This window comes from Phalangium opilio, unplaced genomic scaffold (assembly GCF_054372755.1).
Source record: "Phalangium opilio isolate 3A_F unplaced genomic scaffold, DU_Popi_V2 ptg000113l_1, whole genome shotgun sequence".
Lineage (NCBI taxonomy): Eukaryota > Metazoa > Arthropoda > Arachnida > Opiliones > Phalangiidae > Phalangium > Phalangium opilio.
This window is the reverse complement of record NW_028324209.1, coordinates 5134170-5157285: the sequence shown is the minus strand read 5'-3', so window position 1 is coordinate 5157285 and position 23116 is coordinate 5134170. Positions and strand designations below refer to the sequence as shown.

The 23116-nt window shown below is 37.0% G+C and overlaps 1 protein-coding gene across 6 annotated transcripts in view; it reads right to left on the bottom strand.

Moving 5' to 3' along the window:
• The window catches only part of LOC149623486 (protein slit-like), a 327465-nt gene that overhangs the window by 11744 nt on the left and 292605 nt on the right, over positions 1-23116 (bottom strand). For 5 of the 6 annotated variants that reach the window (XM_089852459.1, XM_089852458.1, XM_089852457.1 and 2 more), the window contains 13 exons: positions 15700-15771; positions 13030-13101; positions 12790-12861; positions 11917-11988; positions 11760-11831; positions 3084-3247; positions 2508-2658; positions 1925-1999; positions 1746-1817; positions 1366-1437; positions 966-1037; positions 809-880; positions 570-733 (listed from right to left, as the gene is read on the bottom strand). In XM_089852459.1, the coding sequence (XP_089708585.1) occupies positions 570-733; positions 809-880; positions 966-1037; positions 1366-1437; positions 1746-1817; positions 1925-1999; positions 2508-2658; positions 3084-3247; positions 11760-11831; positions 11917-11988; positions 12790-12861; positions 13030-13101; positions 15700-15771 (1202 nt within the window). The remainder of the gene's footprint in view (positions 1-569; positions 734-808; positions 881-965; positions 1038-1365; positions 1438-1745; positions 1818-1924; positions 2000-2507; positions 2659-3083; positions 3248-11759; positions 11832-11916; positions 11989-12789; positions 12862-13029; positions 13102-15699; positions 15772-23116) is intronic. The other variant, XM_089852456.1, reaches the window with a different exon arrangement.

Sequence of the window (23116 nt, the reverse complement as noted above, 5' to 3'; positions counted from 1 at the left end):
CCCAAGGCGTAAAAGTTTTTATTCTTCTGTACTATTTATTCGCGTCTGTCTGTGTGAGTGTTAGGTCTACCTTAGTACCTTACTCCTAAAAAATAAAAATTACGCTCTCTGAATGTCTAAATGTTCGAAAGAGCTAACAAAACCAAAGAAAGAGAGAAAACTAATTTCCGGCCAACGGAAATTCGGAATCATTAAAATTACACCCACATTTGTGTAATTTCAAATTTGAGTTGAAATTTAATTGGAGGTGGTTTCGTATGTAGGTGGCAAAAACCGCCTTTAAAATTCAGATTAAATAGAGGGTAAAATAAATACTATAAATTGTAGAAAATTTCGAAATATAAAATGGCAATGAATTTACACATGACAGTGCTAAAATGATTAGGCATAACCTGTAATCGTTGTAGATTGAATCTGGTAGTGAATATCCCCTCGAACATATATCTCAACATAATTCTTGGATTAATGAAACATCTAAGCCTAATTCACGCACTAATAGGCCTAGCCCTATAACTTTACGCGTCCCTTTAGCCTCCAAATAAATGTATAAAAACTTTAATCGTACTTACTATCGCACATAAAATCCTTTGCTTCTATATCCTGAATTGGTATGTCCTTAAGCGATTCCGGAGCTTGACAACGTGGATTACCAGAAACGATACTCTTCTTTTTCAACCAATCAGACAACCAGCGTAGATGGCAGTTGCAATTAAGAGGGTTAGCTAGCAAATTTCTTCATTGAAAAAAGAATTAAACATAAAGTTAGGCCTACACATACGGTACAGTTCAGCTCGAAAACTTAACTTACAATGTTGATAAGGATCTCATTCTGTCAAAGGCACCTGGCATTATACATCGTATCTTGTTGTCGTAAAGAGACCTTTCGGAGAGAGAGATGAGAAAGACGAAAGGGCTTATGGGAAAATCCAATCGGGATTTAAAAAAATATCGAGATTTTTACTCACAATAACCTAACTGAATCTAAATCGGCAAACGTGTCATTGTTGATGCAAGTAAGGAGATTGGTTCGAAGCATTCTGCATGAGGAGAAAATAGAAGAAAGAAAACAAATCGATGCCTCAAATCGTTTAGGCAATAAATGAATCAAAAAGAGAGATTAGGGTATACACACCAACAAAAGAAACGTTAATTTGCATTTTAATTAGATTTTTGGCGGGTCGGGTTTTTTTTTGTATTCTTTTTGAATAGAAAAAGGGATTTCAATTCATTTTTAATGGGGTACTAGTTGATTAAAATAATTTTCTATTGCGTTTATTCAACTTTGGTGAATTTTTGGGTTGATATTTTACAGTTTATATAGTAGAAAATGATAAAAAAAAAATGTCTGTTAAATTGTAAACTTACAGCGTTTTGACGTTTGTAAGTCCAGCAAACATTTTAGGGCGTAGTTTGGCTATTTTGTTATCTGTTAATAACCTGTATCCAAAAACAAACAATTCTTAAATAAATTATGTAACATTCGAAATCTGAAAACACTCTAATATTTTAAAACATTTAAATCCCTTTGAAACTAATGCCGTTTTCCATTGGCTCTCTATTTACTGGATTAAATTAAATTAGGATGCCTTACAAGTGCAGTTTAGTCTCATTAAAAATTACTACACGGTGGCATAAGCTAGAAGCTAATGGGAAACGGCATTAAAATCAGAACAATTGTAGACGAACGAAACCATTAATTCAATTGAACAAATATAATGAATTTAAAAAATCCTAAATAAACTTACAAGTCATTTAAACCAGAAGCACCATTAAAGGCACCGTCTTCAATTTCCGTAATTTCGTTATTCCTTAAATCTCTGGAGGGGGGGGGGAGAGAAACAAACCAATTACCTCCGTTAAGATTAAGGCAATTTGTTTGAAGTAACCAAATTAAATACTTAAAAAGAAAATCGTTTCATCTTACAATCGATTTAAGTTGGGTAGTTTCTTAAAAATTCCCGTACTTCTTACTCTGGAGATTTGATTATCGTTTAGACGTCTGTAAATAGCAAAAACTCTCCAAGTCAGTTTGACTTAATATTATTTAGAAGAATGTCTCTTAACTTGGTCTAAATAGACTCTGACAAAATACACCGAAAGTCAAAAGTCCATTACTTCAAGTAATTTCACAGTTATTTTCTGCGCTTCGTTAGAGTTCTACTTTTGGTAACAGACTTTATATTATAAAATATGTTCCATAAGTATGACACTACCTATACTTCGTAATACTAGAGACTTACTAGTTGGTGACAAACTTATGGAACATATCTTATGAACCGGTGCCCTTATAACTGTGGCTCTTTTTCAAACTTATAAAATGCGGAGTTTAAAAGCTAAAGAAAAGAAAATAAATAAAAGAGAAAACTATCCCAGAAGTGTGTTTGGCCCAAGAATCACTAAAAATTATTTCCCACATTGAAGGGGCAAAAATAAGGTTCTACCAAGTCAGGGCAGACTTTTGGGGCATTAAGAAGGAACGTGTTTGAAAGACTTAATGCGCGACTCACAGTTCCGAAGCGAAACGAGGAACATCGTTGGGTATTTCACGTAATCGTCGTTTCGAACAATCGACAATCGTTCCCTCGCACACGCAATTCTCTGGGCAGTCCCTATCTACCAGACAATCGCCAGCGTATTTCGTTCGGTACTCTTCGGAACCTATAGACACACGTAGATAAAACTAGGTTTAGCGAAAATGATTTGGTACATTCCCGTTAAACCCAAACCATGTTCGGTTTTTGGGTCTAACAGATTTAAACGAGGTTTTGAAGTTCACGAGAAGGGTTGAATGATCGTTTAAATTATTTGTTTACCCAACTCGTGAACATGTATGGTAAAACAAACAACCACAAGACTAACGAAGGTCGAGAGAAACCTTATTCTATCGGAGTACAAGCGACAAAGGGACAACGACGTTGACTCTAAGTTAGGGTTAGTTGGAGTGTAGTTAAGAAATAGGGTGTTTTTAGTATCTAGCTTAGGGTTGGGTATCATGGAGGACCGGGAAAGCGAGGCTCCAAAAGTAAAAAGTTGATAACCGTTACCAATCTTGGGGGTTTTCTGTTTTAAAACATACAATCTACCTTTACATTTAAATTTGCCTTCCGCCATTTGACTGATCCGTCGACGATGCATCCTGCGTGGACTGTCGCAACGTGCCCCACTTGTCTCGATCGGATTGGAGTGCAAGTAATCGGCAAGCCATCGCAAATTGCAGTCACAAATGAATGGATTTCGCGCCAAGTGTCTAAAAATAGAAAATAAAGCATATTTCATCTAAGTTGGCCGAAATCTTTTACTGTTAATGATTTCTCTTTCCCTTTTAACTCAATTAATAATTAATATTTTTAAAAATGGTGAATTGTCATTGGTACCAAACTCTAAAAACTCGCGTTAACCTAAACTAGGCCAATGAATTAGGTTTATCACAACGAAATTTCTCTCAAACACTCTTTTTATTCAAAGTAAACATCGAGGCCTATTTTTAAAATACTGAATGCATCCGGTACACATCATGAAAACAGTGTAAATAATGGAGCGGGTTTGAACAGGAATATATACAAAAGAAAAGTATAACACATTTGTAACGAATAAAAGTAAAATTCATCCAATATTTAAAATCGATGGCAAAGAGAACCCCATTAACCTTTCTCTTATACGCGAATGAATTATTTATAGTGAAATGCACACTATTTGTAATCCCCTTGGCTATACCCCGGCAGTACTACGCAAGACATAATGCAGTCCGTGGTCTTCCGAGGGTCTCTATCCTTTCCAAGTATTCTCTATAGGCTCGATCCCGGCATGCAGTTCGCCCCCGCATAGCGAGCGACTATATGTCCCTGGAGAAACCCCCGAAGTTTCTTTATATTGATCTACTAATGGCAATTGGCTTTCAGCTACCCCCCGTTCTTATAAAAGAAGGTTAGGCCTTGGTTAGCCTATTGGGGTGTTGTGTTCGGGGGTTGGTGCTGTTATCAAGAGTAGTTAAGAAGTGATCTATGCAAGATTGTTGTCCTCTGTAAAGGTCACTATAGAGTGGTACCGAGAGGGGAGGAGATGCGGGGGCGTGACGTCAATTGTATGTCCTGACGACTTCCAATATGGTCGCCAAAACAAAGGCAATAGATAGGAGGGTGTGACGTCACGAGAACGTTCGTAGTAGCAGACTTTAATAACCGGAAATGCACTCAAAAGGTACGAGTCGAAAGGATATTTGCCACGAGGATGCAATAATTATAAAAGGGTAGATGGGCTTCAAAACGCGTGGAATGATGGAACACGCAACTTGATTACAATAGTATGGAGCCTGGGATGAGCGACCTGAGCACTCTCGATTTTATCTACTCTTGGCAGTATTCTATACAGAAAAGGCAGAAGAGAGGGCAAGTTGCATCTTTGTGCCTTGCCTCTTAGCTGACGAGAGAAAGGGAAACCTCTTCTATGATTCAATCGATATTAACTACTATAATATAAAACAGGCTGTGTGTGGACGCCAACGTCAACTCGCCAAAGGAAGGGGCAAAAACTATGGAATCTAAAGAAAATGGACGAGGTTAAAGTGCCCTCTCAACCATATCTATCCACTTTTAGAGTGTGCTTTGACCTAAGGGTCAAACGGATAGAGAAAGGTCATTCTCTACCACTTACGGATGGCTCTTTTGTGGTATCATACATAGCGTTGGTGACAACAAGAATGAACGAACGTATTTAAAAATGGGAATGCTCAAATTTTCGCAGACGTCAGGGCTGAGCAGTGAGCACCGCAAATATCCACAATTCAGAACTGAAATAGGCAATGTTAGGTAAACAAGGTCTCGACCATTAACCTCGTTCTAAAGCCCGTCTAACTTTAATTATAGTTATTCAAACTTCAAAATAAATACGTCATAAAGAATTTTTTTTCGCGCGCCCACTCTCCAATGTATGATTTGAAGACCATAAAGCTTGATAAATTTTACGGGGATCAGTAAAAAAAGGCCCCTAGCTACAGTCAGAATCAGGATGAAACGTCAGCGCGTACAAAGTATTTAGGTTTCTTCTTTTCCCTCATAGACCAAAGGTAAGAGATAGCTTTGCAGCTACAGGCGTTTCAACTTGATTACTTCTTTAGAACGCGTTGAGGAGCAAAGTAAACAAAAAGCGTACTTAAGCGGAGACCATGGGGAGAAAGGTTGCTAAAATCGCAATAGGTGAAAAGTTCGAAAGTAGGGTAACAGGGGAACTCTTGGTGGCGTGGCAGAATGGAATTAGGCCTCATTAGAAGGGCAACTCTCGACCTTAAAGAATGTATCGCAAGCCCAAGCTGGGTATGTATTAGCTTTTCGCGACTGGGCCATAGGTATAAACAGAAGAGAGGACAGAGGGATTCGGCTTATAGAATAGTTTCTGCATTTTCCCTCAATATGGCGGATGGCTTTACGGAGTTTTAAGTTTAGCCCAATTGGCTCAAAGCTGCGAATGTACAGCGAGTCTCCAAGTTTTACTATATCGCAACCATGCCCTCGGTTTGGCGTTGAGAAACATTCTTTACGAGGAAGGTACGAGCCTGGGAGACCTGACGGACCCCACAATTTTTAATTTAGAGTAAAAGCAACTTGGCAAGGGAATTGAGCTCTTCAGTTTCGGCGCGCAAAGTTCTGACGGCCTCCCTGCTTTTAATTTATGCCAAGCCACTTAAAGATTGGCAAACTTTGCACTCCTACTTTTAATATTAAAGAGTGAGGTCGGAATATGCCGACGAAATTAAAACTTTTTCCAAGAAGAAATTAAGTCTAAAACCTAAATACAAAATAAATTTGAAGTGACGTGATTTTAATAGTAAACAAAATATATCAGAGTCACGAAGTAGTGAAAATTATTTTAGAACTTCAGATATTGAAATGTTAATGGTACGTTGCTATCACTTGAACTTTCACCAATGCGAACTCAACCCTTAACATGACGCAATATATTCTTTAGCAATCCCACGCTTGATAAAAAGTAATCCCATAAGGGGTTACAGGAATTTAGAAAAACGACTTCTCAGTGGTCAACTAACTCTACCTTCTTTTCAGTACAGAGCTACCTTATATAAAATAACTCAGAGTTATTTTGGGCTCTGAATTTCTCTGGAAGCTCTATTCATAAAATAGGAAGGGTTATCTATATTCCATAGAGATTTTGATGGCTTCAAAGAGAAAATCCCACCGGGATAATATATCTCAATCCCAAAATTTTCATTATTGATCTATCTTCTAATTTTTATGTTTTGAAATGTCAGAAAAACTTTTTTATATATAGTATTGAATAACATTTCCACATTAATATTTATATTCTATTAAAAAATTTGAATTCGATTTGGGTTGACAAATGTAGGCTTCCGAAGCATAAATTTTGTAGGAATGCATAGACTCGAACTAAATATTTGCGCAAACATGTTTTAAATCAACACAATCTAATTTGTTTACTATTTAAACGGAAAGAAATCACACTACTGTCTTTGTGAGGCGAGAAACCAAGGTATTCAAAGTATATTTTGAATTGTAAACAAGGAAAACCATTATCTGATATAGGTGAACATAACAAACATTCATTCGGATGTAGATTCTCTCCAATTTTAAATTATGGACTGCCTCTCATCACTAGATTAAAAAAACTAACCTGTAGATATCATTTTCCTTAAAAAAACAACCGCCTACTTTAAAATCTAGAACGTATAGATACCGGTATAATGGAATTTATCCCAAAATAAAAAAAAAATACAAAAATATAAAATAAAATAAAACCTGAGATAAGAATCTGTATCACGCGCCAATAAATTTCCATCTTCCTCCGCATTTCTTTTTAAACATTCAAGACAGAGAGATTCTAGTTTTTCACGAGCGAGTAAAGCACCGACAGAGAGATCGGAAACTTCCTTCATTTATGAAGAATATGAATAACAGAAATACAAGCTATTTTTTAAAGAAATAACCGAACCCCTCTGTAGGAAATGTAGAAGACGACCGAGTCCATTAATTTTACAATATGGTTTTACGTTCGAATATTAATTTCTTATGTCTACAAAATAAAACAGAACTAAAACTCGTGCAAACTTGATTCACGCGCCCACGTGTTCAAAATAAAACGTTATACATTTTAACCGGATGTAACATAATTCAGGGATGGTCAATTTGGAGGGAAAACGTTGCGTGTGTTGTAAGGCCAGACTCGAAAGTTACGGTGTTTTGAAATAGAACTTTACTCACGATTATGAATTATTTTGGATGTGTTTAAGAATTTTAGAATTTTTCCCTCATATTTTTCGTTTTCAAATGATAAACGATGAGCGAGGTGTGTATATGTTTTTTATTTAGGAAAAAAGTAGAGGCTACTATAGGTTTTAAAGCCGGCAAATATGGCACTGCTAACGAGATTGAGTTTAGTGTAACGAAGCATTGACTCAAACAAAAGTCAATTAACAAGAAATACACCTTTTCGACGCAAAAAAATCTTTTAAACCGACGAAACTTTGTCACATGTCGAACGGTTTCAATATATTTGACTCTAAAGCAGACGACGCAACATTTTGGCCCAGATTAGTCAGTTAAAAAACGGGCGTTAAGCCTCGGCCCACGTATCGGGAATAAGGTGGATTTGAACACCTGCAGGAGTCAATTAAAAACAAACGAATTTAGAACGACTCATTCTTTCGTGCGACTGGAAACTACAGAATTTTTCTGAAACTAATACAAAAAAATATCCAATCAGGTATTTGATAATACAGGTGGTCCACGTTTTTCCAGAAAAAAAATAATATCAAAATAAGGAACTGTACACGCGGGTCACGAGTCACGTGGGAGTCGAACTAATAGGAAATTTACTGAGACCACGCAAATGTTCAATTTCTCAGTCGTCTCAATCCATATCAGTCTCTTCCATCTGATGGGGCGACGGGATGAATTATCCACCTGTAACACCGGGGGGGGGGAGACCTTTCCCCGCGTAAAAGAATGAAATGGAGAAACCCCCATGGTGAACTAATAATTGGAATCAAAATTACTATGTTTTCTCTCTCTCTTGAGTACTCCCTTGCCCATTTTTACCAAATTTAAGAACAAGGGAGTCAAGCCATACACAGGGTGTTTCTGATAAGTCTGCAACATAAATTAAGGGGGATGTTTTTGGGCGATTTTGATGATTTGAGTGTTTTAGGGATGACCCCTAAATTAGGATAGAAATCATTGTCTTGTTAATTAAATTAAAATAAAATACTGCATCCAATATAAACTCGAAAACGGTGGCCCAGTCCTAGAAGTTACATTTTCGACACAAAATCGTGCACTATAAGAACATCCCCCTTAATTTATGGCAGACTTATCAGAGAAACACCCTGTATAACATGTAAGAATTAGAATCGATGACATTTTTTAGTAAAGCACTGATTGGTCGACCAAACAAGCTAAAAAAAGAAAGCGAAATTATGATATCGTCGTACAATCATACTAAGTTTAAGATATTGGTTTGATTCCAGCGTAGTTCGAATTCAATTATGTTAATATTGGGAAGTCAAAAATTTATAGTTCTACAGATCAATTAATCGTGGGAAAATGGGTTGTAGTTTAATTAATTGATTCCGGTTTCCCACGTAATTAATACAGGTATAATTAAGTAACAGTATTATGAACTGAGTATATTGAGACATTTCTATAGATGAACACCTGAATGAAACTCGATTCCATAATAAAATAAATATATTGTTATAAGGAATAAACGGTGTTACTTTACTACATGGACTTGACAATCTCGTTTTCTTTAAAATAAAAAATGCGCCTGGAATATAAGTTAAACGAAAACTTTCGAGGTTTTAAATTTAAAAATAACTCTAAATCCCGAGAATATGTTAACGTTCGACGTGGTACGTTAAGAAAACTTCGATCCCCGGAATCTCACATTGAAAAAACATCACACCCTCTTAGAAAAACGAGCCTCACGAAGTATATTCGAGTAAAGCATCTAAAAATTGTCAAAACACTATCACATAACGGAACGAGCTGGAAGAGAGAGTGAGATCGACTAGACTACGTGACGTTAGGGTTAGCGTTTCGTTCAAATAAACATCAAGATTTTCGGGGAGGCAACCAGGGAAATAGAGAGCGAGCAGACATATTTCCCCTACATATAGTATTGTATATAAAAATTCGATGGAGAAACCGTGTTAGGCTTAGCTCATCTTTGGATGAACAAAGTAAGGAGTACCCAAAAGAGAGGTTCGAAGGAGAAAATTCAACATTCCCGAGTTGGGAGCCTAGCTCGGCTGAAATCCTTTACTAAGAGGGAAAGACACGGGGGGGGGGGTAAAACTTTGCTTTCCATCTCGCTTTTTGGCGCCTGCGCCGTAGTCTTTTTGTATCGTGAGAGTGAGAAGAGACGGATGACAATGTATCAACCCCCTTGTATGTCCAGATAATAAAGGTTACCTACCCCCTTCTTACATCGAAAAGGTCCCATGACTGGTGGCGTATGTTGGATCTTATACAGGACACACGAGGGCACCGGTTCTGCCAATGAAGTTTAGTGCTTGAAACCATGGAACACGTTTCCACTTTAACTCTGTTCCCCAGGCTTAAACTTTCACAAACAGCAAAGTTTTACCATATTTGCGTAGGTCCTTATTTAACAGCTCCAAGACCTATCCTTAAACTCAAGGTGCCTGGTGGAAAAACCATTTTAGACATATCAAACAGATTTCAGCGAACGTATATGGTCTGACGTGTGCCCGCTACGCTTTTATCATATCCTAAAGAAGAACGAGCGGGGAGAAAACCGTATAGGAGAACTTTAGGGTTTGAATATTTTTTCCGGTTGACGTCTGAAAGATGCCTCTAATATGACAGTTCTCGGAGAGTAAGTACGGAGTAAGAAGAGGCTCAAAAGCGTGGTATCGCCGCCCTAATCCCGTTTGTCAGCGATATGCCGCACCGTTAATGCTCCCGCGTCTAAAAGAGGATTGGCGCAGGGTCTATCCGGCTCTTCGTGGAATGTAATTGAAAATTTGCTTAATATAATTTCAAATAAATTGTATTAAATATTAAAATATTTAACGCGCCACTTGACGGAGGAGTTTAAAATAGGCCCAGATAATTAAATCTTTGTGTGGTCAAATGGCGTTTTCCCACGGGTCCTCTTACCGTGATAAGGATTCATAGAAGAATTAAACTGGAGTATAAAATTGGAAAACAGTGAAAACATTAAAGACCTTATCTGGGTTCTCCTTAAATATTACTCTCCAACTAAAAGGTAACGCAATAAGCTGTAACTGCCTTTGCATTCCAAACTGTTTTGGGAACATGTCTTCGCATCAAAGCTTTCCTTAACCGTCACTCAACGTCGTAGAGCTACTACCGTAATCCCTCACTGCTATAGTCTTAATTATATTTAACAACAATTTAGGCATTACACCAGCTCCATCCCTAAAACAGTACGAGAGACCATTTTGAGCCCTTAGATTAGAAGTAGCTTCAGTTAATAGAATTAAGAGATTCCCCAAAATATTCCGCTCAAAACTATAACAACAATCTCAGCACGACTCCAAAACAATCCGGTGAAAGTGTCCAAAACAGCGGTATATAGGATCGCGTGGCATTTGGGCGGTTTAAACAGGCCTAAAGACCGGACTTTAGCCATTTAATCCCTATCTTTAAAGCTAAACATACAAGGCTCTAGACTCCTTTAACGATGCTATATCAATATAGACCGCAAGCCTAAAGCGTACAACAAGTGCCTATGTACATAACGCGAAGACCAAGCCATTTCCAAGTTCCTTCTAAGAGATACAGAGATGAAATAAACACCGCCCCCCCCCTTTCAAGCCCAAAATCTTAAACGTGACGCCGTAAGGAGAGACGATATTAAATGTTTAAGGGTCCAAGAATCAAGATCGAAGTTTATGATCAATTTCAGTATATGAAAATTGTATCCGCCTGGAATCCCTGGATAGAGTTGGTGGGAACGTTGAACATAGCAAAATTTGGAGCAACAATATGGTAGCTTAAATAGAAGATTGTTTTGATAAGTGAGAAATTGTGAGGTATGCATGAGAGTAAAAATCATCAACTGCATGCCAATTTAAGTGGTCATACAAATCGAAAGTTTGAGACTAAAGAAACGTTAAACCCATCTTTCAATTAAACATAACGCCACCTTGAGGCGAGGCGCTACAGTCTAGAAGAAACTTAAAGGGACATGGGTCTATATACAAACCAACTATGAATTCAAATGCTACTGAAGAGATATCATAATGAAATTCTTCTTCAAATAAAACCGCTGAACATCTTCGATGTTACCCAAATTTTGGTAAAACGCGATCTTGCAACCTAGTCTGTAGTCCATATAAATTCAAAGGCAATGCGACATTGTGGAATTGCTAAACCAACATTCAACTCGCAACGAACCAATACATACAATCACATTTGAAATTCTGGAACCTCCCCTCCCATTCACCTTAGCAATTTAAAAATCAATTTAGGGAAAATTCGTAATTTCGACTTAGGGACTTTGTACCCTAAAAGGTAGAAAACAGTTTCCAAGACTTAATGAATATTTTAAAAGACATTAAAAGAGGCAAACCACTTTCTCTCCCGTTTAAAATTAGCAGCGTGACAGATAATAATAATAATAATAGTGAAGATAGGGTTGGGGGAATGACTTCGATTAAAATCGAGACCCGCAGTAAATTTGAATAATATTATTATCGCGTAGGGAAATGAATCGAAAATCGGGAAAAGTGGCGTACTTACAGAGTTTGAATATTGTGCAGCGAGGCGAAGGTCCCATTGGCCAAAGATTGGATGTTGTTGTCGTACAATGACCTGGCATAAAGTTCAAAAGGTCAATCCATTAATAAATTTATTATAGGAGTGTTCACGATCTGGGTCAAAGTATCCACAAACTTACAATAAATTTAAATTATGTAAATCAGCGATTGCGTTCTTTCGGATGCAGGAAATTTTATTGGCATTTAATAATCTGTTAGGAACGAAAAAAGAACAAAATTTCATTGGAGATTTTTTTGTGGGATTGTTTTTTTTTAATGAATAATAATTAAGTTTGGTTGATAAGGAGTTCAGACTTCTAATGACTTTTTTTAATTTTTTCGGAAATATTCAACTAATGAATGAGAGATTCATAACTAATCGTAGTGATAAAGTGGAGGTAAAATGTACAGGGTGTACTAAAATGGTGGTAGGACCGTATGGGCGATTTTGAGTCAAAAATGTCACAAGTTATTATTAAAGAATTTTGAGGATGACCCCTTATTTAAATTAGCATTGTCTTTAATTTTTCTTTTTTTAATTTTAAGGGGTCATCCTTGAAACATTGCAAGTCGTCAAAATGTCTTAGAACATTTTCAACTTTAAATCTCCCTTTTTGGAAAACCATAAATAGTATATAAAATTCAATATTTAATGAATGCCACAATACCTCGCGATATTGCCTTTATGCCTTAGTATAATTAAGTTAAAGAGAGTCCAGACTATATCTTTCTAAAGCACATTATCTTCTACAATGTAACTCAATTGGGGACAAAGTATTTTTCTCCCGAGATTCAATTTCCTAAAACTTAAGGATTAAAGATAAAAATCCCCAAAATTAAATCTACGGAGCGAATGACATAATATATGTCGAGTTGAAGAAGCTATAGCTTCATCATCACAAAAAAAAAAAACAGTATACCCATTTCCTGATTCCAGAAAAGAGAAATAAAAATCTAATACATATATGTATCATCTCTATTTCTCACTTTGGAAGATGCTGCGATTGACTTACAGAAGTTGTAGAGAAGTTAATCCTTTGAAAAGTCCTTCTGGGAGGTCCGCGATTTTATTTCCGTAAAGAACTCTGACCGTCGCCACCGCATCAAGGATGAGAAGATGAAAATTAGAGAGAAAAAAAAGAAAGACGATATTTTTAAGTTTTTGTGAGAACTTTGGATCAAGGAGAGCTCAAGGTATATATGTTGTAACATCCAATATTTCACTAGATTGGATTTCTTTCTGGGATACTTACAAAGAAGTTAGTGATTTGAGACCACTGAAGGCATCGCCAGCGATGAACGTAATCTCGTTGTTACTCAAGTCTCTGCGAAAGAAAAATTTGAAAATTTGGAAGGTTTAAAAATGGAACAAACATATTTAGTTGCCTGAGAAGTTTCACAACTCGTACTATTAAAGGCGGGTTTTCAATCAACATATTCTAGATCAAAAATGAAGCTCTTGCGTCAAAAGTAACAGCCAAATGTCAAGAAAACAATGTCTAGGTGGTTTTCAAACAAGCTTCAAAATAAGCCTTATACGCCTCTTCAAGCTCTAAACCTTTGCGAAGCTGATATCTAAATGAGTTTGTTATTTGTTTCTCGTTTTACATTTTTTTTTTTTTGGTCTTCAGAAGCCAGTCAAAAGCGACAGTTGATTGAAAGTGCGCCTTTATGGGTTGTCAATTTATCCAAGCTCATTTCTTTTAAACAAAAAAACTAAAAAAAGGCGCCTATCATAAAGAAAAATATTGATTGGCTAGAGGTTCTTCAGTTGTTTTCCGAAATGAAATATTCACAACAACATCTTCAAAATAATTTAAAATGTACGTTAAACCTTGGGAAAAATTAATCATTAACTTTAATACTGTTGCCGTTATTTTAAAATTTCATATAAAGGTTCAATATTAATGGCACGATTATATTAAAAGCAATACTAAAAGCACGAATACCCCATCGAGTGAATTATAGGCAAAAATCTCCTGTACTCCTCTACATTTAAGTTCCGCAAAATTTGGTTAGAGGTATTTTAGGTTGTTTGCTAAATGAAGATTTACGACTTTTACGGTCCTTTAAATAATAAAGTAACCTTGTGGGGGCCAAAGTATATGTATACAGGGTGTTTCTGATAAGTCTGCCATAAATTAAGGGGGATGTTCTTTAGGAAATCAATTTTCAGTTGAAAATGTTCTATGGAATTTTGTCGTCCAAGCCACCGTTTTCAAGTTAAGACGGCAAATGGCAGACTTATCAGAAACACCCTGTATATGGAGCAGGTATATAAGATAAAAAATCTTTACTTATAACTTTCTCGTGACCATGACCGAAGTTTAGCATCGTCCCTAATATCCCCGACTCCCTGGTAATACTAGCACGGTATACGAGGGGCTCTATTTAAGGACCTTAAAGCTGCTCTTTTACTGCAACTAATACAAGGTAACCAAATGGGCCGAATAAATAACCATCAAGTTTATATACGGTGAATTAATCGTTGAATACCAAAGCCCCTTGTAATGCCGACTCGACCTAACTCTTATCTCGTCTTTTTTTTCAAGGGAGGTAAAGATAAACCAAGGCCTAATAGATGTTTATACCTTATAAACAGCGATAATACCAATACGGCTAATCTATTAAAATGGGAACAATGTTTTCAACATCCTTATATACCTTCTTGGCAAAAATCTTATGTTTAGTATACATTTTTTTACCATCAGAGCTTCATTTTTCTAAACAACGCGATGTAGATGTATATCTCACCTAATTTAATTTTAACTGTACTTCAATTAGAAGCTAAATTACTGTCAAAAGGTTAATTTATCTTTAAACGAAACAGAGTTCCTTTTATAGGAGCAAAATTAATAAAGAATTCAACATATAATTCAAGAAGTTAATTGTATATGCAAATTTATGCAAGACTCCTTCCTTCCTTACAGTCTAAAATTTAAAACGTAATAGAAAAAGATTCATCTTTTTTACTATTTTTTTTAAGAGATTTTTTTTCTACGCGCTTGGAGAAATTTATTTTTATGGGAGCTAACTCATTAATGAGGCTGCAATTCCAGAGAGAGAGAGAAAGAGAGGAAAACGAGAGAAAGCTGATACTGCAAAGGGAATTTGGGTAAGCTAAAAAAAAAGATAATAAGGTGCATTTCATACTTTTTTCTGTATGAAACTCCACTTTTTTTTCTTATAGAGGGATTATAAGATTTTACAGACTACTTGAACCCAAAGAAAAAACGCGGTAATGCAATCCATACTTATTAAGAAGAAAGGTAAACAAGCTGAGAAAGAGCACTGTCTTTCAGTTTCTTAATTGAATTCGAGGGGTCATCCCTAAAATATGCCGAACATAACTTGAAAACTGTGTCCCTTAGAGCAAAATTTCACGGATCATTCTAGACTGCAAGTCGCCCAAAGGAACATCCCTCTTAATTTATCAGAAACACCATGTCTATAGAGGTTGTTATATTCTCTCTGACTTTCCACTGTTACGAATAACGTTTTAATTCTTCCTAACAAAATGACTGGAAGTTCAGATCCATTTAAGGAAATTCTATTCAATATTTAAAGTTTCTCTGAAGCCATTATATTACACTTGCAACAGGCGGATCGTACTGTTGACCCCTAAAAAGCACAGAAGACTTTTTATCGTCAAGCTGATTTGGGCAAACGAATTTAAGACGGATTTATAAAGCTTAAGTATTCCCCTTCTTTCAAGAAGATAAAAAGCTAAGGGACGCGCTGTGCACTTACAGTTCTTTTAATTAAGACGTTTTATAATGAGTTTCCCACGCTAATGAGGGAGCTAGGGTTCTTAGAGCAAAATGATTTCAAGTACTAGCCGCCACTAATGATTGTGTACAGTAATAGTAAACGAAAGTACTAACTAACCAATTACGTCAAATAAAAACAAAATTAGTACTTACATTCTTCGTAATCGCTTAAAAGCAACGAAAGCTTGAGGAGGAACCTGCGTAATTTGATTCTGTTCCAATCTCCTTCAAGATCCAGCATCACAAACCATGAAAAGAAAGAAAGAAAAAAAACTTGTATTAGCCAAAAAGTTGATATCACTGGATAAAGAAAAACACGTCTACTTATAGAAAGACAAAAGCGAATTACTCTAAAATTATCAAAACCCTGTTAAATGACTTCTTGAACCTTCAGAATCATTCAAGAACTCTAACCCACATATCTGTCAGTGGACAAGGTTGAAAAGACCAGGTATTTGGTATCTTTTTTGGCTAACCTATTTCTGATAAAGCTAAATAGTATTAGACGGACGCTATAGTGAACAAATATATCTCTTCCTCTTGGCTCTCATAGGGGTTAAAACCTTAAGGATATACATTACAACCTTAGACCACGGACTAACAACTTCCACAGAGGGTAAACCAATATCTGCGATATCTTATACGATGGCACCAAGCCATCACGCGTCTTTCAGCTCGGTTACGGTATGGTTACTATCCTGGCCGTTTCCATTTCCGTTTCCTGCGTGCCGGATAAAAAACAAACCACTTTTTCCTTTCATTTGACCCCAGGGATGACCCCTTCGCTATAGTCTGAACGGCGCGGTGGCCACAAAATATCCAATACAATTTTTTTGTTGCCTTATACGTCGATTCGTGGTGGTCTTGTTTAGACTGTGGTATAAGAGTATCTATTTCTTTGGCAAGGAGGAATTGATTTTGGAGGAGAAAAACGATTCGGCCAACGAAAAAAGGGGTCGGAAGGGCAAATAAAGGGAAAATATTTAATGTTAACGAAAATAAATTATATAGATACAAGGAAGGATTTTAGAAGGATAAAGAAGGAAATAGGAGTAAAACATTAAATTCTAAGATAAAGGAGGAAAATTTAAATAAGGAGTTTGAGAAAAATGGTTTTTCGGAAAAGGAAGAGAGATTTTTCGAGAGGAAGAGAGATTTTTCGAGAGGAAGAGAGATTTTTCGAGAGGAAGAGAGATTTTTCGAGAGGAAGAGAGATTTTTCGAGAGGAAGAGAGATTTTTCGAGAGGAAGAGAGATTTTTGCAGAGGAAGAGAGATTTTTGCAGAGGAAGAGAGATTTTTGCAGAGGAAGAGAGATTTTTGCAGAGGAAGAGAGATTTTTGCAGAGGAAAAGAGATTTTTGCAGAGGAAAAGAGATTTTTCGAGAGGAAAAGAGATTTTTCGAGAGGAAAAGAGATTTTTCGAGAGGAAAAGAGATTTTTCGAGAGGAAGAGAGATTTTTCGAGAGGAAAAGAGATTTTTGCAGAGGAAGAGAGATTTTTCGAGAGGAAAAGAGATTTTTGCAGAGGAAGAGAGATTTTTGGATAAGATGAAAAACATATATCTTTGAGTTTGGAAAAAGACTAAGTGTTAACCCGGTTAATAGACTATAACAACTTCATCTCCAGTCGTAAAATGCCTATAATAACAATCCTCCTTGTTTACGAAAGGCTAACACCGTCCACAAACCATGAAAATAACCTTGGCGTAGTAAGGTCAAACGAGCTGCTTGATTACTACAAAAGGAAGGAAAGGGGGCGCCAAAAAGTCGCTGACGGGGTAACTGACCATTGAAGTGACCCTAATTGACTTTGCGCTTCATTTGTCCTAAGCCTTGGACCGAAGCGGCGAGAGCGAGGATAAAAGGAAAATACTCCTTGGACGGAAAAGGAAAGACTGAGCCCGAGAAAGGAAAGGATTTTCCTTGGCGAGCCTTGCGCTATACTGATTTGATTAAGGAAAATTAAAGGCTCGAACTATAAAAAAAGAAGATACAGTCGGCTACGCTATCATGCTCTTTAACTTGGAAGCTTTCTAGCGTTTACTTCCAGGGCTGGAAATATCCAAGGAAATTTCTTATTAAATTAAAAGTTTCCTGATGAGGTACAATGTAAAACATATCACACTCTATTGCATTAACAGAGATTTACTTTCCGCTACAATGTTTGTTTAATTTTGTGTTGCTAGAGAGTTTTTAAACGATACTCTTTAAAATGTAGTTTAGGCTTAACACTAGCTTTTTCCAATTTCTTATTTGAAACGTTTCAGAAGTTTGATTTTAGTGCCAATGGTTCTTCATATATTCCTTAAAACAATAACTTGAAAACAGTGGCCTGGTCGACAAAATGTCATGGAACATTTTCGATTGAAAATCTCCCAAAAAACATTCCTCTTAATTTATGGTGCAAACTTACCAGAAACACCCTGCATAATCAATTCATATTAAACCCTTTACTCGGTTAACCTCCCCCCTTTTATGACACAGCTATTGAAATTTAAATCGGCAAAAAACTAGTTACCCAAAACCACATTTTGAATTACATTATTCACGCTTAACTGTCAAAATCGGTATTTAAATAAACTAAATCAAAATAAAAAGTGCAGAATAAAATTTCTTCCCTTCCACTTCATCGAGTTAAAAGAACTGGTAAATAATCACAATGGAAAAATCCAAGAATATATTCGTTTAAAACATGAATATGTCCCACAGAGGCTTGATCTGGACTCTCAGATACAGAGTGATCGCGAAGCTAATATCACACATTCTTGGTTGAATCGATAAATTCACGCTCACGCGAGCTCACAGCCCGGGAAACCGAATGCGAATGCAAATTTAAAATCCCCAGCCTATTCATCATTCTATTGAAAACGGTTCAAAATGTGCCGGCCCCTGTCTGCGCACTAATAGAAATGCAAGTTGGAATTTTTATATTCTTGGACAAAACAGGTTGTTTATTGAATGGGAGAGCCCGCGAACTATACGCTATACGCGGGGTCCGTGCATGCAATCCGTCGTATTATTCCAAAGCTTTAAGGAAGAGGGTTGTGTCGAACTGAATTGAGAATGAATAGCCTTTAATGAAGCGTATTCAACGGGTCCCGCGACCTGCGGGGTTGATATAGGCCACCTTGGTAAGTTTGTTACGCACCCTTTAAAGGGATAGAGAAATACGACATACCACACAGGACCAGCTTCGTCCCATGGCAACAAGACCAAACTGACCAGATAAAGACGATTCGAATCGAATACTTCTAATTAGACAGACAAAAGAAAGCTCAACATAAAAGAATAGCCTGAGATCACAGCACTGACGTCACCAACGGAAGCGAAAAGTTTTGTTCAGAAATATACCATGGACTAAACGGTGAACTCAGTTAAACGCAGAGCTGACATGGAAAACCGTCACTCATAGAAACGCCACTACATTACATTATACCTTTAAATTAAACCCCAACTGGTAGCCGACAAGATACGCGATAAATTTAAAGTCCCCATGCATGCTATACATTCCTTTGTCCAGAAATAATCTGATATGTAGCGTATATAAAACGGGATGGTCAACACACCTAAAAGGACGGCAGATTTTACGTTATCCAAATTTAAATCACCTTAACAATTCAACATTTTCACAATGAAAACCGAGCCATCGATAACAAACTGCACTTCCATATACATTAAGTCTTGACTGCATAGTATTTTCAATCCGACACGATAAATCTAGATATTTATTAAAACCCACCGATAAGATAAGTCAGAAACTGTCCTTAAAATAAACAAGGGTGGGTGTCGACGGTGGCCCCAAAAAAACAGGAACTAGTTGAGACGCTCAAAAAATTGAAGACTTACTGAGATTGAGAGGTTAACGTCGGAGACATTACGAAGCTAGACAGACTATAATTTAGGCTTAGGAAATATCTTTCTTTCTCTAACTGCCATTGAGAATGCTCATTTTACTCGATAGCGTAAATTTAGTGGGAAGATACTTGGCGGGAACAAAAAAAGAATAGCTCCTCTGGTTCCGCGCCTTTTTTCCCTTTATTTTGTTGCCCTGTCAAGCGTTGACAGTCTAGGGTTGTTTCCCGGAAGAGGAAATTATAGGGGCCAAAGGGGTTGTTTTTGCGCTAAGAGGTGGGTGGGTTTTGCTCTCGGTTTTCCCCGCATCACTCGTTTCTTTTTCCAGTCTCGAGATCAGAGATGGTGAAAGGGGAAATGGGACTGTCTCTCTTCTCGCGATGACATGTATATTTAACTTGGGAGGAAAATAAGATGCAATCTTTGTTTAGGAACGGAATTCAAGTGACAGAACCAAGTTTTGGAGGAAATTGGGTCATGTAATTCGGTTGTCGCGAATATAGAACATCCATTCATTCAAGGCCTAGCTGATTTTCAAGGGCAATTCTGATGTTAAGGATATGGAGCGTGCACAGAGCTTTTTTCGACGACAATGATAATAACGGAGAAAATGTTTTTTATATCTACCAGGAATTTATAGTCTAATAGGAAACGTTGTGTAGCCATTTTCTTAACGTATCTAAGCGGTCTTTTGAGCAAGGAGCTAAACTAATCATTATATATGATAAATATTGCGTCACGAATAATTTATCTGGTTGAAAATTGTACCCGCTCCTAACCTCGCGTTACTACGTCACAGCCATATGGGCTCGCGACTTTATTGCCCATGCGCTAAACGACCAACCAATAAAATCACAGTTAGAACGGTCAGAATTATGACACGTGATGGAGAGCACTCAAGCCTCGCCTACAAAACCCGCATAGATAATAACACCTAAGATATGGGGCACAATGATACCTATTAGCTTATGGATTCCAGTAACTATATAGTTATTGACAAATAGACCCTTCATAGCCATATATAACCTACTCGAATCAACTCAGGTAGAGTATAACCTTTGCCGAAACTCTCTCTGTCTCTCTCTATATTGCTTCTTAAACACGCAAGATCTAGTACGGGATCCTATTTGGTAAGAGACACTTTATGTTATGGAAACATAAATCGAGCCTAGGTCTGAAAATTGTCTTCGGCATCGTTACTACGACGTAAATGTGAATTACGGGATGTCATAAACATTGCTCGTTTATATTATTTCTTTCTTTCCTGTTCAAGCGGCATCCACTAACCCGGAAGTATATTAATTTGAAGATATCACTGTATCTAAACATAAATAATTTAGTCTTGGATCATGGATCAGTTTACAGGCATAACTACTACAGACGTAACGTTTCATCAGAAGTGAAATGAGACTAGAAGTACTGACCTAACCAAATTCTTCACTCGGCGAAAGTGAATATTCTTGATAAGACACCAACGGTTGGCCCTCTAGTGGCGGTTTCAGAATTTTCCCTCCAAAACGTGAGACGCTCGCGGTGGTAGACGGCCGAACTAGATTGAAGCACCCGTGTCCGTGTTTCGCCGCTTTAGGTTGAGGGGAAGGGGGTAAGAAATTTTTTTGGAACTCGACCAATTTTTTTCTCTCTAGCGTAGGCGCGATTGAAGCGGCGTAAAATCCTCAAATTTGTTCACTAATGCCAGCTCACCAATGCTAGAGCCCTTCACTTCTATTCTCATCTCACTTCTGGTTTCATGCATAGTGACTGTTCTCATCTTTAATTCAAGCAGAAAAGCCCAGAAAATGGCCTCTTAAAGATTCCAAGTAAGTTGAGACAATATATGTATTCCTGCCCTTGCATGATATAAACATTAAATCTTCATAACTTTCGGTTAATTTCCTCCCGCAAGTCATCCACTCAGGGGAAAAGGAAAAAAAAACAAGAAAAACTTATTACGGTAGAAAGCGCATCAATATATATATAAACTAAAAAAAAGCAAATAAAAAACAAAATACAAAAAAAATAAGACAACATGAGCCTCCCCTTCTATATTTAGAAATTGAACTACTCGCGGCAGTTCAACATAACTCCTGGTAAGTATAAGGCAGTTTGCCATCCAAAAAGTCCATGGATAAAAAATTTTCTAGAAGCTTAATGCATTCTATACTATGCCTAGGTTGTCTCTTCTTACTAGCGGGAGGAGAGCCTGTCTTATTAAGGGGATTACCGAAGTACGACGCGACGAGAGAGAGAAAGAGAGATCCAGGAGAGAAGTTTAGGAAGAAGACCCAAGATTCAAAAAAGTTCTAAGCAAAACGCATAAATCGCGAGACGGTTTTAGACATTGTCATTCCGAAATGACTCGGAAAAGAATGCAGCCAAGCGCGATTTGAAAAATGAAAAAAGGAACGAAGAGAAAAAAAATAAAAGTAGTTTTCGACTTTGAACTATACACTTTCTTTCTTAGATTCGGAAGTTGGTATGGAAGTTGATTTTTTTCTTCATCTTCCATCGGGGGCCTAGCTAGCTCGCGAGAAATGCAAAAATTTCTTCTATTTCTTGATACATAAATCATTCGGAGTTTTTCGGAGGATTTGGGTTATCAAGTAAATTTTCTTCTCTATAGTAGATTCAGATTATGACAGTTGCGAGTCAAGAATATAATGTTAAAAATTGTTTTTAAAACAAACTTTACTGTGATGTATTAAAAAAAGAAAACTCGGTGATGGTAGCGGCCTACTTTTTGTCATTGATCCTTCCAATTCCCTTGCTAAGTTGATATTGAACTAGAGATGCATTTATATTAGAATAATTGCTAGATTAAAACGTTAAAAACCAATTAAATAAATAAAAATTAACAACCGTAAAAATTCAAAAGATTAAATTGAGGATTAAGGCTTCTTAAGATTGGGGTTATTTCTAAAGGTCAAACGATCGACCATTTCTATATCTCGACTCATTGGTTTCTTTCATTCAAAATTTCCAAATTAACTATATATAGAATTGAAATAAGGGTTTCATTACTGGACTTACACAACTCTTCTATAGTACCCAAATTCAATTTAGTTCCGCAGAATTTCATGAAAATTATTACCCATTATCGTAAAAAAAGGGAATTCAAACTTAAGAACTATTACTGGCTGGAACCACAGCTATAAAACGAGGGCAAAATGGTAAGGCGTACGTATACACGCACTTCTTAAACCGAGGGAGCTAAAAGCCGTCGACTCTAGTCTTAACTAACGAAGAGTCTAATTAAAGAGCACCCCCGAATGAGCCGAAACAATGATCCCACCAATTCCTTCCCTTCCATCACCCCAATGTCACTTGCCACCACTATCAAAGACGGGTTTAACCCTTCCATGTCCTTTTTACCGCAGTCAATATACTATCAACACGGAAAACGATTAAAGATACACGAGGGAATGTTCATATATTTTAGGAGCGGAGGAAATAGTGGCCTAGGTACATCAACTTTGTTTAAAGAGTAATCAAGTCATGCGAGGGGATAATTTCCAACGACTCAATTGACCATTTGTCCAATCAATAGCAAGTACCCTTGGCAACATTGGCGTTCACAGTGTTGCTGGGCTATTTCTTTTTGGTTTCCAAAATTACCAAAATGGGGTGGGGTGGTTGGATTGAGAATATGGTCAATTTAGCCAGAGGGATATCATAGTTCGAATTATTCAAGGGTTCATCCATCTTTTGGAAAACTAATT